This window comes from Rhamphochromis longiceps, linkage group LG23 (assembly GCF_057381845.1).
Source record: "Rhamphochromis longiceps isolate RC_006_pf linkage group LG23, R_longiceps_female_GT1.1, whole genome shotgun sequence".
NCBI lineage: Eukaryota > Metazoa > Chordata > Actinopteri > Cichliformes > Cichlidae > Rhamphochromis > Rhamphochromis longiceps.
This window is the reverse complement of record NC_140578.1, coordinates 2831518-2846818: the sequence shown is the minus strand read 5'-3', so window position 1 is coordinate 2846818 and position 15301 is coordinate 2831518. Positions and strand designations below refer to the sequence as shown.

At 37.3% G+C, this 15301-nt stretch overlaps 2 protein-coding genes across 2 annotated transcripts; both read right to left on the bottom strand.

Moving 5' to 3' along the window:
* LOC146640973 (chemokine XC receptor 1-like) lies at nt 1-1468 on the bottom strand. Its single transcript, XM_085398478.1, has 2 exons — nt 1331-1468; nt 1-1234 (listed from the first exon to the last, which is right to left on the bottom strand). Exon 2 carries the CDS (start codon nt 1215-1217, stop codon nt 240-242), a length of 978 nt encoding a protein of 325 aa, XP_085254604.1. The 5' UTR covers nt 1218-1234; nt 1331-1468; the 3' UTR covers nt 1-239.
* Nucleotides 1469-13863: 12395 nt separating this feature from the next.
* Nucleotides 13864-15301, bottom strand: xcr1a.1 (chemokine (C motif) receptor 1a, duplicate 1). The gene is made up of 2 exons (XM_085398422.1): nt 15256-15301; nt 13864-15157 (listed from the first exon to the last, which is right to left on the bottom strand). The coding sequence occupies exon 2, from the start codon at nt 15132-15134 to the stop codon at nt 14109-14111; it is 1026 nt and encodes a 341-aa protein (XP_085254548.1). The 5' UTR covers nt 15135-15157; nt 15256-15301; the 3' UTR covers nt 13864-14108.

Sequence of the window (15301 nt, the reverse complement as noted above, 5' to 3'; positions counted from 1 at the left end):
TCATAAAAACAACACAGGGACAAATAATTACTTCACACTGTGTGACACACGCACACACACACACGATAAAAGCCTTGAAATTGATTGCCGGGTGCAACATATGACACATGGAGCAGTTCCTATTTTTTTTTTGTAATTAGATAAATTTGATATGAGATATGCAATTTTACTAAAGGCACACTGGGAGAGAAAAACAATTAACAGGGCAAATAACATATGCAAGAAAATCAACTGAGTAGCTAGTACATTGTTCTACGTGATATGAGGTTTTCCATTCTAACCTGCAATAACTTTAAATGACTCCTAAACTTCACATCAACAAATGCATAACAGATGGGATTCAGGCAACAGTGGGAGAAAGCAATGAGCCTGCAAGCATAGAATGCATAGTCAAGCTGGGTGCTTGCTTCACATTCAACTAATGACGGGACCACATGAGCAGGCAAGACCCTCAAAAAGATTACAACATTGTACGGCACCCAGGCACTGAAGAATAGAGCAACTCTGCAGAAGACTAATTTGACTGCTTTGTTGCTTGTGTGAGATCTTGTTCTTGTGATTCTCACAATTATTATGAAGCAAAAAGTCATGACTGCAAAAGCAACTAGGAAGAAACCATTCTGTTGGATGACACCAATGGTTTCCCACAGTGGATCAATATATTCACAGCCCTGTGACTCTTTATCTTTGTGGTGGACCTTGGTGATTGAGCTGAAGAGGAGGGAGGGCATGGCTGCTCCAGTGCTGATTATCCAAATCAGGACAGACAGAAACACCCCGATGGAGTGTTTCGGTGTGCTGAGGTCAGACAGAGGATGGACCACAGCCAGGTATCTGTAGATGGTCATGATGGTCAGGAAGAGAATGCTGCTGTAAAACCCAGTGAAGAAGCTAAAAGTCACAACTTTGCAGAGAATTTCAGAAAACACCCATCCCTGGACGTGGTAAATGGCCCAGAAAGGAAGACCGATGGTGAAGACGAGGTCAGAGATGGCCAAGTTGAGGATGAAAATGTTGGTCAGAGATTTAAGTTTTTCATACAAAGCCAGGATTATGAGGACAAGAATGTTCCCGACCAGGCTCAGTGTGATCACAACAGAGAAAATCGGAATGGCAAAGGATCCAAATATCACCACTCCACTCTTATCACAGATTTCATCCTCGTAGTAATAGTCATAGCTGAAGTTACCATAGGTTAAATTGGCTGGATTTGCCATTTCTGTCACACAGGAATCTAGGAGACAAGGGTATGACTTTAATGACACGTTGCAATGGATTTCTCTTTATAAATACAAAAGAGTATTGTAAAGACAATAAATAAATAACGTACCTCTTGCTTGATGAAATGCCAAACGTCTGTTGGTTGAAACGACTTCTGCGGTTATTTTATTATGTATTTATTTATTTTTTGCAGTAGTACGTTGGGATGAGACACTCGATGCTGACGTTTCTGCAGTGTGTCGAGCTACTTAAGCGCCGATGTTTCTAAACACTACTTCCAAGTGTGAGTCAAACACCCGCATCACGTGACCGTGTGGCGACGTGGTGCTAAACGCAGATTTTGGTGCGTTTACCCAGGCTTTCAGCAGATGACTTACCTTGACATGAATGACTGAATTCACGTTTTAATACCATCTCAACTGTTTGCACACGCGCATGCATAAGGGTAAATAACTGTGTCGTTATCATTTTTGCCGTGTTGTGAAAACTAGTGTGGACTTTCCGCCCACTTAATTACACAAATTAGTACAAATGAGAAAAAGAGGCGAACTGCTGGGTGAGCGGAACGAACTCAGATCAGCGGAGAGAGCGAGAGCGGCACATTCATTAAGTTACTGTAATAGAAACCTGCTGTGCTTTCAAAGAGCAAAAATAAAGCAGGAAATCATTTTCAGCTCTTTATCCCATCTATTCTCTTTTTCTCGACTTTCAACAGAAAATATAAAATATTTTGCTGCATTAAGCGACTTCATCTTGAGCCAGAAACTGTTGGAAAAAAGTGTGAAAGCCTAAAGACAATACAAGAAAAGACACATTAACCTTCACATACACCTCCTTTTTTAATTGTCACTGACACATGTGTTGTAAATATCTCACAAACAAAGGTAGGTGAAATCAAAACCTGAAACTCAGACTGAGTCTGGTACAGCATCCGCGGCAACAGAAATGACAAATAAAGTGAGGGGAGGCTTCTTTATCCTCCGATGAGCCACTTCTGCACCATTCAGATTTAAAAAGGAATTGACCAGTGTGAAATGGACTGTTGTAATTGGTCAGAATAAGCATACCATAACATAATGAAACGGATCTTTTAGTTATTTAGAAGGAAAGCAAATGTAGTCTTGTCTATTTAAATATTTATCTTTGAAGAAACTGTGACCAAACCAATAAAACCAAAAAAATAAAACAACAGGGCAGCTTCTAGTTTTATTTAACAGTGTGAGGAACAAACCTAACGAAACTACCAGAAAGCTTCAGTTAACCATTTCTTTGAGGATTGCAAAGTTCGGGAGTTAACAGCTGAAATACTGTTTTTTTTTCTATCACAAAACATATAGCAGTGTTTGTGCAACTGAATTACTAAGCGACTGAAACAGCCTCTAATAGCGGGAGAAAATAGTATTTCTGATGCACATTTTCATTACAGTCACAGTTCGTTTTCTTTAACAGTCTCATTGTTTGGTGCTTCTCCAAAACATCTGTCAATCGTTATTATTTAAAGCCTGGTTTTTTTTTGTTGGGTTTTTTTTTTTTTTGGGGGGGGGGGGGGGGGGGGGGTTAGCCCTCTTTAGAATTATGCAACGCTTAAAAACCACACCTGTGTAAACTGAAAATTCTAATTGTAACTCTTAAGCGTATATTTATTATTTTCTTCTCTTTTTTTTTTATATCTAGCTTGTTTTGCACTGATGTAACCGGAGGCTCGTCATCTCGTCTCTCTGTATGCTGCACTGGATACAGCAGAGATGACAATAAAGTTTACTTTGACTTTGACTTAGCTTGTGTGTGTCATTGCTTCACACAGCAAAACTGGCCAGTAGGTGTCACTGTGGAAATTGATTTCAGATATTTGGGAAACCTGGATACAACTTTAGCTTTAAATGTTTCGTTGTTTCACAAAGTCTCTCTTTGCCCATCACTGCTAGTTTGATTCTCATGGCCACACCAGCTTTGCCTCCAATCCAAAATGATGATAAAATCAAATTTTCTTGTATGAAAAATTAGGCATATATGGTGGTGCTGCTTTGTCTTCCCATATGGAGTTTTTGGTAGTTTTTCGATTTATGAAATTAATCATCCTCAATTTGCAAACACTGAACACATTTTAATGACCACCAAATGACTTTTATTTTTAGCAATAATTAGTTAATACAACTAGTTTTTGTGTATTTTGAAACTGTTTTGTTATATTGTAAATAAGCCTGTTTCTAATGCAGTTTGGATCAACATTTGCCATTAAATGTGGTACAGGCTATAAATAAAAACAACAAAAAGGTTTTGACATTTTTCACAATGCATGTTTGAGGTATGCTTTATTATTTTCAAATAAATTATTTTACTTCACGCATACTTCAAATGCAAGTTGCTATGTACAATGAGATGGGAGGCCATTTCCATCTTCTTTTAATGTAAGAAATTTTTACTAAAGGCACATGTTGGGAAAAAACAAAAAACCAATACATGCAAGAAAACAAATGAGCAGGCAACACCCTGCTCATTTGGTCATTAAAATGTGTTCAATGCAGAGAGAACTATTAACTTATAGTGAGAAAGGTGACTGGAAAGGAAAAACGCAATGCATCATGGGAATCCCCGGCAGCCTACATCTATTGCAGCATAACTAAGGGAGGATTCAGGGTCACCTGGTCCAGCCCTAACTATATGCTTTAGCAAAAAGGAAAGTTTTAAGCCTAATCTTGAAAGTAGAGATAGTGTCTGTCTCCTGAATCCAAACTGGAAGCTGGTTCCACAGAAGAGGGGCCTGAAAACTGAAGGCTCTGCTTTTAAATACTCTAGGAACAACAAGTAGGCCTGCAGAGCGAGAGCGAAGTGCTCTAATAGGGTGATATGGTACTACAAGGTCATTAAGATAAGATGGGGCCTGATTATTTAAGACCTTGTATGTGAGGAGCAGGATTTTGAATTCAATTCTGGATTTAACAGGAAGCCAATGAAGGGAAGCCAAAACAGGAGAAATCTGCTCTCTTTCTAGTCCCTGTCAGGACTCTTGCTGCAGCATTTTGGATTAACTGAAGACTTTTCAGGGAGTTTTTTGGACTTCCTGATAATAATGAATTACAGTCGTCCAGCCTGGAAGTAATAAATGCATGAACTAGTTTTTCAGCGTCACTCTGAGACAGGATATTTCTAACTTTAGAGATGTTGCGCAAATGGAAGAAAGCAGTCTTACATATTTGTTTAATATGTGCATTGAAGGACATGTCCTGGTCAAAAATGACTCCAAGGTTCCTCACAGCGTTACTGGAGGCCAAGGTAATGCCATCCAGAGTAAGAATCTGCTTAGATACCATATTTCTAAGATTTTCAGGGCCGAGTACAATAACCTCAGTTTGATCTGAATTAAGAAACAGAAAGTTAGCGGCCATCCAGGTCTTTATGTCTTTAAGACATTCCTGCAGTTTAACTAATTGGTGTGTGTTATCTGGCTTCATGGACAGATAGAGCTGGGTGTCATCTGCATAGCAGTGTAAATGTATGCTATGTCTTCTAATGATGCTGCCTAAGGGAAGCATGTATAATGTAAACAGAATTGGTCCTAGCACTGAACCCTGTGGAACTCCATAATTAACCTCAGTGTGTGAAGAGGACTCTCCATTTACATGCACAAACTGGAGTCTATTAGATAGATATGATACAAACCACTGCAGTGCAGTACCTGTAATACCTACAGCATGTTCTAATCGCTCTAATCGATTATAGTCAACAGTATCAAACGCTGCACTGAGGTCTAGCAGGACAAGCACAGAGATGAGTCCACTGTCAGAGGCCATAAGAAGATCATTTGTAACCTTCACTAAAGCTGTTTCTGTGCTGTGATGAGCTCTGAAACCTGACTGAAACTCTTCAAATAAACCATTCCTCTGCAGATGATCTGTTAGCTGTTTGACAACTACTCTTTCAAGGATGTTTGATATGAAAGGAAGGTTGGAGATTGGCCTATAATTAGCTAAGACTGCTGGGTCTAGAGATGCTTTTTGAGTAAAGGTTTAACTACAGCCAGCTTGAAGGCCTGTGGTACATAGCCGATCATTAGAGATAGGTTGATCATATTTAAGATTGAAGCATTAATTAATGGCAGGACTTCTTTGAGCAGTTTTGTAGGAATGGGGTCTAAAAGACACGTTGATGGTTTGGAGGAAGAAATTATTGAAGTTAACTCAGAAAGATCAATTAGAGAAAAAGAGTCTAACTTAACATCAATGGTACTAAGAGTAGCTGTAGATAATATTACATCTGTGGGATGATTACTGGTAATTTTTTCTCTAATGATAAAAATTTTATTTGTGAAGAAGTTCATGAAGTCATTACTAGTTAAGGTTAAAGGGATTGTTGGCTCACAAGAGCTCTGACTTTTTGTCAGCCTGGCTACAGTGCTGAAGAGAAACCTGGGGTTGTTCTTATTTTCTTCAATCAGTGATGAATAGTAAGATGTTCTGGCTTTGCGGAGGGCTTTCTTATAAAGCAGCAAACTATTTCTCCAGGCTAAATGATGATCCTCTAAATTTGTGACACGCCATTTCCTCTCCAGATTACGAGTCATCTGCTTTAGGGTACGTGTTTGAGAATTATACCACGGAGTCAGGTACTTCTGATTTGAGACCTTAGTTTTCACAGGAGCTACAGTATCCAGAGTCGTACGTAGTGAGGAGATGAAATTATTAACAAGATGATCGACCTCTGTTGGAGCAGTGTTCAGATAGCTGCTCTGCTCTATGTTGGTACAGGGCATTGGAGATGATAACAGTGGGTGGATTATATTCTTAAACTTAGTTACAGCGCTTTCAGAAAGACATCTACTGTGATAAAGTCTACTCTCCACCGCTGTGTAATCAATTATTGTAAATGTAAATGTTATCAGGAAATGATCGGACAGGAGAGGGTTTTCAGGAAACACTGTTAAATGTTCAGTTTCTATGCCATATGTTAAAACAAGATCTAGAGTGTGATTAAAGTGGTGGGTGGGTTCTTTTACATTTTGAGAGAAGCCAATTGAGTCTAATAACAGATTAAATGCCACGTTGAGGCTGTCATTCTTAGCATCTACATGGATGTTAAAATCACCCACAACAATTATTTTATCTGAGCTGAGAACTAAATCAGATAAAAAGTCTGAGAAATCAGACAGAAACTCTGTGTAAGGCCCAGGTGGACGATAGATGATAACAAGTAAGACTGGTTTCTGAGTTTCACAGCTGGGGTGGACGAGGCTAAGCATCAGGCTTTCAAATGAATTAAAAGTCTGTCTGGGTCTTTGGTTAATAGGCTGGTGTGAAAAATTGCTGCCACACCGCCCTCTCGGCCTGTGCTTCGTGATTTCTGGTAGTTAGAATGACTCGGGGGTGTTGATTCATTTAAACTAACATAATCATCCTGCTGCAACCAGGTTTCTGTAAGGCAGAGTAAATCGATTTGTTGATCAATTATTAAGTCATGTACTAACAGAGACTTGGAGGAGAGAGACCTAATATTTAATAATCCACATTTCACTGTTTTACTCTTTGGTTCAGATGTGGATACTGTATTGTTCTTTCTTTGTAATTGTTTATGTTTAAGTTATTTATTGCTGGTTTTTAGTTTGTTTTTTGTCTGCTTGGGAGCTCTTTTCAGGAAGAGAATGCTGCTGTAAAACCCAGTGAAGAAGATAAAAGTCACAACTTTGCAGAGAATTTCAGAAAACACCCATCCCTTGACGTGGTAAATGGCCCAGAAGGGAAGACCGATGGTGAAGACGAGGTAAGAGACGGCCAAGTTGAGGATGAAAATGTTGGTCAGAGATTTAAGATTTTCATACAAAGCCAGGATTATGAGGACAAGAATGTTTCCTGTCAGGCTCAGTGTGATCACAACAGAGAAGAAAATCGGAATGGCAATGGATCCAAAATTCATCACTTCACTCATATTACAGATTTCATCCTCATGGTAATCGTAATAGCTGAAGTTAGATGGATCATAGCTGAAATTGACTGGTTTTGCCATTTCTGTCACACAGGAACCTAGAAAATAAACACAAGTGTTTGTTTAAGTGACATGTTACAACAGATTTCTGTTTATGAGTACAAAACGTTACTGTAGAGATGAAACATGAACGTACCTCCTACTAGATGAAATGGATAGGCTGCTGGATGAGACTGTAACTTAAAGCATGTCCTTATTTAAAATCTTTTCTAATTTGTCTGTTGTAAGTTTTCCCAAAGTCATCTAAAAATATAAGAACATTGTGTTGAGAAACAATTACATGTAAACTGCTTTGGTGTTGGAAAGGCTGTATGTATTACACACAATCTGGAAATATACACAGAAAAGGGTAAAACAAATGTAAATTAGGGTGTACCCCGCCTCTCGCCCTATGACAGCTGGGATAGGCTCCAGCGACCCTGAAAAGGATAAGCGGAAGCGAATGGATGGATGGACGATACTGAGACTGAGTTTATGTTTTCATTTATTTATTGCAAAGTAATAGGTTTATAGGTTATATAGCTTTATGAAACCTGAAAATAGGCCAATGCTCCCACATCTAAAACAGCTGGTCCTCTGATTACATCAAACAGAAAACAGACAACCGGGGTTTAGAAAAAAAAAAAGTCAGAGCACGCAAACCAGAGGCAGCCACATAACTTGATCAAGAACCCCAGGGCATGTGTAATAAGTATATTTATTTATTTCTTGATCATAGTGACTGTTTTTTATGCAGTTATATCCACATACCTAATTATGATTATCTAGATATCACAACTTGAACTAACTCATCTCATGATTACAAAACGTTTCATTAACAATTTTAAATTAGTCTTTTTCCATAAATGCATTTTGAAGAAGAATGTGATGTAGTAAAACTGTCACAAAGCGTCCTGGGTCCTTGATGTTAATCAAACCTGTTGTGGAATTGGGTGATTAAAATTTTGAGTTGTTTTGATACAGATTTTAGCAATTATATAAAACAGCATCAAAAATAACAAGAATATGACATCTGTGTTTATATCAACAGAAGACTCCATTGATCTAATTAAATATCCTTTGTTCTTTTGCTGTTGGTGTCTCTAATGAGGAAAAGAAAGAAATAAAAAAGCTCTTAAAGAAAATGTAATAAGACTGCCTCATTCTGCTGAGACCGTGGAAAGAGTCCCTTCACAGGCCGGTGGCAGTTGAGAAACCAAATCCCACAACTTCAGAGTCCTAGCTTACGCATTAATTTTTAACCATAATGGACACTGGGTGCCGTCATTTTGCCACGGCCCTGCTTCAGCTCCTCTGACCTTTCACCTTCTTGCACGAATGACGTGTCACTCCTCCACGTCACCTCCTGACAGCACTAAGTATGACGACACTTCCACAGTTCTGATTAAAATCCTCACCCAACCTTGGTCATACCAGCCATGACCATTGTTAGTGCTGTGGATGGCATGACCTAACAACCCAGGTTTAGGTGACCATTATATTAGGTGTGCTGGATGGAGGGTGTTTGTTTTTGTTTTTTAAAAGCTATGAGAAGTTGTTTGATAAAATTATGTTTTAAAATTAAGTAAACATGTTTGTTCAGTTGCTTTCCTTCACCTATTTTAATTAAATAAAATATTTTTATGTTTTTTTTTTTTTTTTTTTACCAGAAATGCAGACACAAATGGAAACAATCCTACATTACATCATTCTGTGATCAAACAAGACCTGATGTCCACTACATGCTTCATGTTTCTTTCAATCCCAATATTTATAAATCTATAGCAATAAAAAAAAATCAAAAAAGACAAAAAAATCTTCTGCTTTTTTAGAGACTATACCTTACTATACAACAGAGAAGATGTCAAAAACAAAGAGAGAATAACAATGCACGCTCAATCATCCAGGTAAAAAACAAAATCCCATAAGTTGATCCAGTTCATCTGGACGTTGTGTTTTCAGTTGGAGAAATGTTTTGTCTCTCATCCAAATGACCTGCTGTCGAAGAGAGGATAAAAGAACTGAGAGACACAAGAAAACAACCAAAAAATCTTCCAGGTGAATTAAATAACTTCTTCAATGAATTGAACACACAGAGAAAAAAATACTTCCTACTTCTTTGGCCTTGAAAGAACATGGCAAGAGAAAAATAGCATAAATGCTTTAACTATTGATAACCACGAATGTTTTGATCCACAATGAATCTCTGAATATGCTTTCAATTTCTTTTCTAAATTATTTTAACATCTTACTCACATGGGAAGACTTTTTACTTGATAGCTTTTAAACAACACATCTCTCAAATTACCAAAGAGTTTAAAGACAGATGGAAACCTGAGTTTTGCATGAAAGAACTGGAAATCAAACTCATGCCAGAATCTTTCAGCATGAATGGACAGCAGAGGGCAGCAACACCAGAGAGGGAAGAGGAAGAGGCGACAGATCCAGAGAGAGGAGAGGTGGCAGCCACTTTGGAAAAAAGAGAGTAAAGTGCTGTAGCTCTAAAGAGGAGGATGGTGCAGCTGCAATGTCAGGAGTCATAGCTTGTGAATGAGCTAAAACACTTTTTAGTATTGCTTAATGTTAAATTGCTTTAATGGCTGTTAAAGTGTAATTATTTGAACATATAGACATAGAGCACTTTTATTTAGATGTTTCCAATTCAGACAAAGACTTTGTTATGGCACTGATGAAATGGGCCACATCATGTGGTATTTCTATGAGTAAGACAGATTTGACAGTATCTGTCGTAGTCTAGTGCCTCAGGTTCATTGTTATGCTAAAAAATGAAGCCGTTGCCAATCATTCTTCGCTGCATACGAGCTGTCGCCACTGATTTCCAGTCCAGCTTCCTTGTTGAGTTGTTTGTTATGTGTAGAGAAAGCGCTGATTTACCCCCAGAGGTGCTGTTTTTATGCTTGGATGACTCATAGGTCAGAGTTAAGTGGCTTAACAGACAAAAAAAAAAACAAAGTCTGGCTCCTTGAAATAAAATATAAAGAAATGAGGGGTTTCTGGAGAGTTTTGCACAGTTTTGACTTTATAATGCAAGTTAAGCATTGGAAAAACTAACAAACAACCTCAAATCCAAAAAATAAGATGGAGGCCACATCAGCAAAAGTAGGAAAACCAGCTGACAGTTGATATTAATTCCACCAACTAGACATGAAAATCAGTGATCTATCTTTTTTTCTATTCTGCAACACAAAGTGTTTGATAAAAAAGAATGCATAACCAATGTCTGTTTTAACTTAATACACCCAAAGCTGAACACTGAATATTTGTGGCTTTGGTTTTATTTTTGCTTCGGTATATTTCGATGTCACGTACAAAAAACAAAGAGGCATAATGTTGCCATGGATACGGTGAGACATACTACTCAACCCCTGTTTTGTATCTTTTAATTAATTAATTAACATTTTGAAAATGTCAAAGATAACACAGTTTGAGAGGCATTAGTAAGAAACACGAGAAAATTCAAGACTTCAGGATTTGTACTGCCTTTTTAGATTTACTTAAATGAAGCGTTCAATGAATGATCATCATATAAGCCACATTGCTAATAATCCTTAGTTTACATGATGGGCAAACCAACAATTTTTACGTTAATTACGCAAGTAAAATACAAGGCTATTACATTAACAGAATTGGAAAATGATCCTTAAACTTTGTATGGTGTTTAAGGCCATTGTATTATTGTAGGCTCTACCTACGATATCAGAATCAGAATCAGAATCAGAATACTTTATTGATCCCTGGGGGAAATTATTTTTTGTTACAGTGCTCCATTTTAAACCAACATTAAGACAAGACAGACAATACGCTAACTAAGAATAGTACAATATATACATATATATACATACATACATACATAAGTCACTTATAAATATATATATATATATATATATATATATATATATATATATATATATATATATATATATATATATATATATATATATATAAAGCGCATTAAGACAACTGTTTTTGTGATTTGACACTGTATAAATAAAATTGAACATTCAGTGTATAAATAATTAGAGATTATAAAATAAGATATTAAATACATAAAGTAAAAAAAATCCGTCTGTTTAAAGTTAATAGGAACCCTTCGTAGATGATATAAAATACTGTGTGGTAAAAATACCCCAAACATTGTTTTTAGCAATATAACAGTGTTTTCTATTACAATACATGTAAACGTAGTGTTGCTCTTTATTTTGCAGTAAAACTTGAGCACAGGGCCATAGCAAAAAAATATTCATTTTTTTATTTTGAAAGCATGACTGTGACTTGTTTTGATCTTGATATTGATTCGGCTCTATAACAGTCATTAATGGACAGTCCAGTTTCTTTGCAAGTTCAGATTTGCAATCTGAATGTTCTAATGTGATGTATCTTCCCACCTGAAGATCCACAACCTGCAAATTAACGAATCACACATTACATCACACTGCATATTATGGAGTACTATTTAATAGGTTATTTTAAAAAATACTTTAATCTGACATTCAGTCCATGTCTTGTTATTTAAATATCTATGTCATGGTCCTGGGTATTTTGACCCAGTGTTTGAGTTTTGCTGTGTTTCTTGTAATTTTATATTATGTTTAAGTCCACTCGTTGTTCTAAAGGTTAATTCTTTAGAGTCTAGGTTATTCTGTTTAGATTTTGTTTATTAGATTTCCCCCTGTGTTGCTGCCCTCTGTGTGTCTGTGTTTATATAGAAGTGTAAGTCCTTGTGCCCTGTTCCCCCTCCTTGTTTTATTCCATCCATGTTTCCCTCGCTCTCTCCCTCTCATCAGCCTCTTCTCCACTCCCGCATCATGTTTCCTGTTTTATTGTGAAGGTCCCGTGTTTTCATGTTCATTCTGTTCAGTCTGGTTTCCCCGGTCTTGTTATGGTTACTAGTGTCAGCTGTTTTCGTCGTGCGTTCTCACTCCCTCGTTATCTTTCTGTGTATTTATATCCGCATCTCCCTCAGTTCCGTGGCGCGTCCTCCCTCTTAGCTGTGTGACACTCCCTGTTTTCTTACCATTAGTATTTTCCCAGTTTAGTTTTTGTAGCATTTTGCCTTTTTCCCAGCAATAAAACTGTGTTTTTGAGTTCACGTACGGTTTCCATGAGTTTTGCATTTGGGTCCTTCTCCTGCCTGCACACAGCTAGTTCATGACAATCTATAGAAGTTTATGTGACATAACTAAAGTTTTATCTGTCAAGTAGAAAGAAGAGTCTCACAAACATGCATTTTGCTTGTCTTTAATAGATACACATTAAAAAAATTAACAAAAAATATACTTTGGCTGTTAATACTTAATACACACAGAACTGTCCAAATGTTCAGCTGATCAACTCTTTGACAAAAGTATTATTATTATTAAAAAACAACAACAACAACAAAAAAACAACAATCGCTAACTAACAACTATGTACAACAGCTTTTATTTGCTCCTTTGCCCCAGGTGGTCACCACAGCTGGTAGGTCCATTTGTTTGATTTGGCAGAGTTTTACACCAGAAGCTTTCTTGACACAGTCCCAGAGGGATTTGTGAATCTGAATTTTTATGGCTGCTAAGCAAAGGTTTTAACCACTAAAACACTAGAGGTGCTAAATAAAAAATAAACAAACAAACACAAAAAAACCCCTAAAAATCCCACACAGAAAACTATTTGCTATTGTTAATATAGTGAAATGAATATATGAAGTGAAGTGAAATGAAACCATTTGATAGCAGTGTAGTAGTCGGGGGTTAGGTTTTGAAGAAGCCAAGTGAAAAACTAATCCTAGAATATGGGATTATACTCAGATCTTATTATACAGATACAATTTTTCTCATGCATATATGTGTGCATTTTTCATACTGTAGCATTGAAAAGGAGAGTAAACACTGAAGATGCCTTGCAGGATTTAGCTACATGTGTCAGAAGTAACAGTTTTTATGTGGTTGTTACTACACAGGAATAGAGCACAGCAGAGAAGCAATCATATGATAGCTGTTTAGACTGTGGTTGTTTGGAGCCTCTGCAAGATCTGTGCTGTTTTCAGTCTGTTGTGTTGGGACTAAACAGCTGATTTAGTTTTGAATGATAATGAAACATGAACAGGACTTTTGTATATCAGATAATTAAAACTGAGTTTGTGATTTAATACATGTAACTCAGAGGTCCTTAATGTTAGAAATGTAAAAATTCCCTGACTGTGTTAGAAATCTTTCTTTTTTTTATTCACTATGAGAGGGAGCACACTGTGTGACAGTGCATCAGTTAGATAACAACATACGTGTAGGTCTTGCTTGGCTTCCTCAAATTATCGCCCCAAAATAATATCGCACGACTCTACTGTTTGATAGAGACGTGTAAAGAAAGAAAAACAGGGTGGTTAATTAAAATGGTCACTGGTATTTGTATTAATTGCATAAAAACCCCTTAAAACACGAATCGACTGACTTTGTCTGTAGTTTCTATATGACATGATTTTCTGACATAATGATTATTGTAATTATGCACAAATTTGCATGTAAAATACCTGCTGATATTTACCTGCTGATCACTTTACTATTATTATATACAAGGATTTTTGCCAACATTACAGCACAAGGGTTTTAAACTAATCAACTGCATTAGCTTGTTCTATACAAAGAGTTATTGCATGCATTCAGTATTGGAGTATTAAATGCAACATCTGTTTGACTAAATTTATTTTACATAAAAAAAAAACACATTTAGGTAACTATCCAAGTACTGTATGCTATAATGAAATGTTACGAAATGTTAACACAGATGGACACACAAGTACAGCTTGCTATGTGCCGTGCTGTATAAAACAAAGTTCCTCTCTTCTGTAGATTCAATGAATTTTGTGAAATGCACACTGGACTTATAATTATATAATCAGTTATATTACAGTGAATGCAAGAAAATGAACTGGGCAGCTAGTACATTGATCCATGTGAGACTAAGTTTTGCATTCTAACCTGTTGTTCCTCGACTGGACTTTGTCGTCGGATGAATCGATGTAGCATTAACTTTAAATGACTCCTAAACTTCACACCAACAAATGCATAAAAAACGGGGTTGAGGCAACAGTGGGAGAAAGCAATGAGCCTGCACACGTAAAATGCATAGTCAAGCTGGGTGCTTGCTTTACATTCAATTAATGACGGGACCACATGAGCAGGCAAGGCCCTCAAAAAGATTACAACATTGTACGGCACCCAGCCAATGAAGAACACAGTAACTATACAGAATACCAACTTGACTGCTCTGTTCTTCGTGTGAGATCTTGTTCTTGTGATTCTTTCTAGTATTTGAATGTAGCAAAAAGCCATGACTACAAAAGCAACTAGGAAGAAACCATTCTGTTGGATGACACCAACAGTTTCCCACATGGGATGATTATATTCACAGCCCTGTGACTCTTTATCTTTGTGGTGGACCTTGGTGATCGAGCTGAAGAGGAGGGAGGGCATGGCTGCTCCAGTGCTGATTATCCAAATCAGGACAGACAGAAACACCCCGGTGGAGTGTTTCGGTGTGCTGAGATCAGACAGAGGATGGACCACAGCCAGGTATCTGTAGATGGTCATGATGGTCAGGAAGAGAATGCTGCTGTAAAACCCAGTGAAGAAGATAAAAGTCACAACTTTGCAGAGAATTTCAGAAAACACCCATCCCTGGACGTGGTAAATGGCCCAGAAAGGAAGACCGACGGTGAAGACGAGGTCAGAGATGGCCAAGTTGAGGATGAAAATGTTGGTCAGAGATTTAAGATTTTCATACAAAGCCAGGATTATGAGGACAAGAATGTTTCCTGTCAGGCTCAGTGTGATCACAACAGAGAAGAAAATCGGAATGGCAAAGGATCCAAATGTCACCACTCCACTCTTATCACAGATTTCATCCTCGTAGTAATAGTCATAAGTGCTGTTTAATGGATCTTGGCTGGAATTAGTTGACATATTCTTTTCTGTCAGACCACTACCTACAAAATAAAAATAAGTAGATGACTTTAGTGACATGTTACAATAGATTTTTCTCCATGAGTAAAAAACAGCATGGAAAAGATTTGAAATAAAGTACCTTCTGCTTGATGAAATCAATAGCTTCCCAGATGAGACACCTTCTG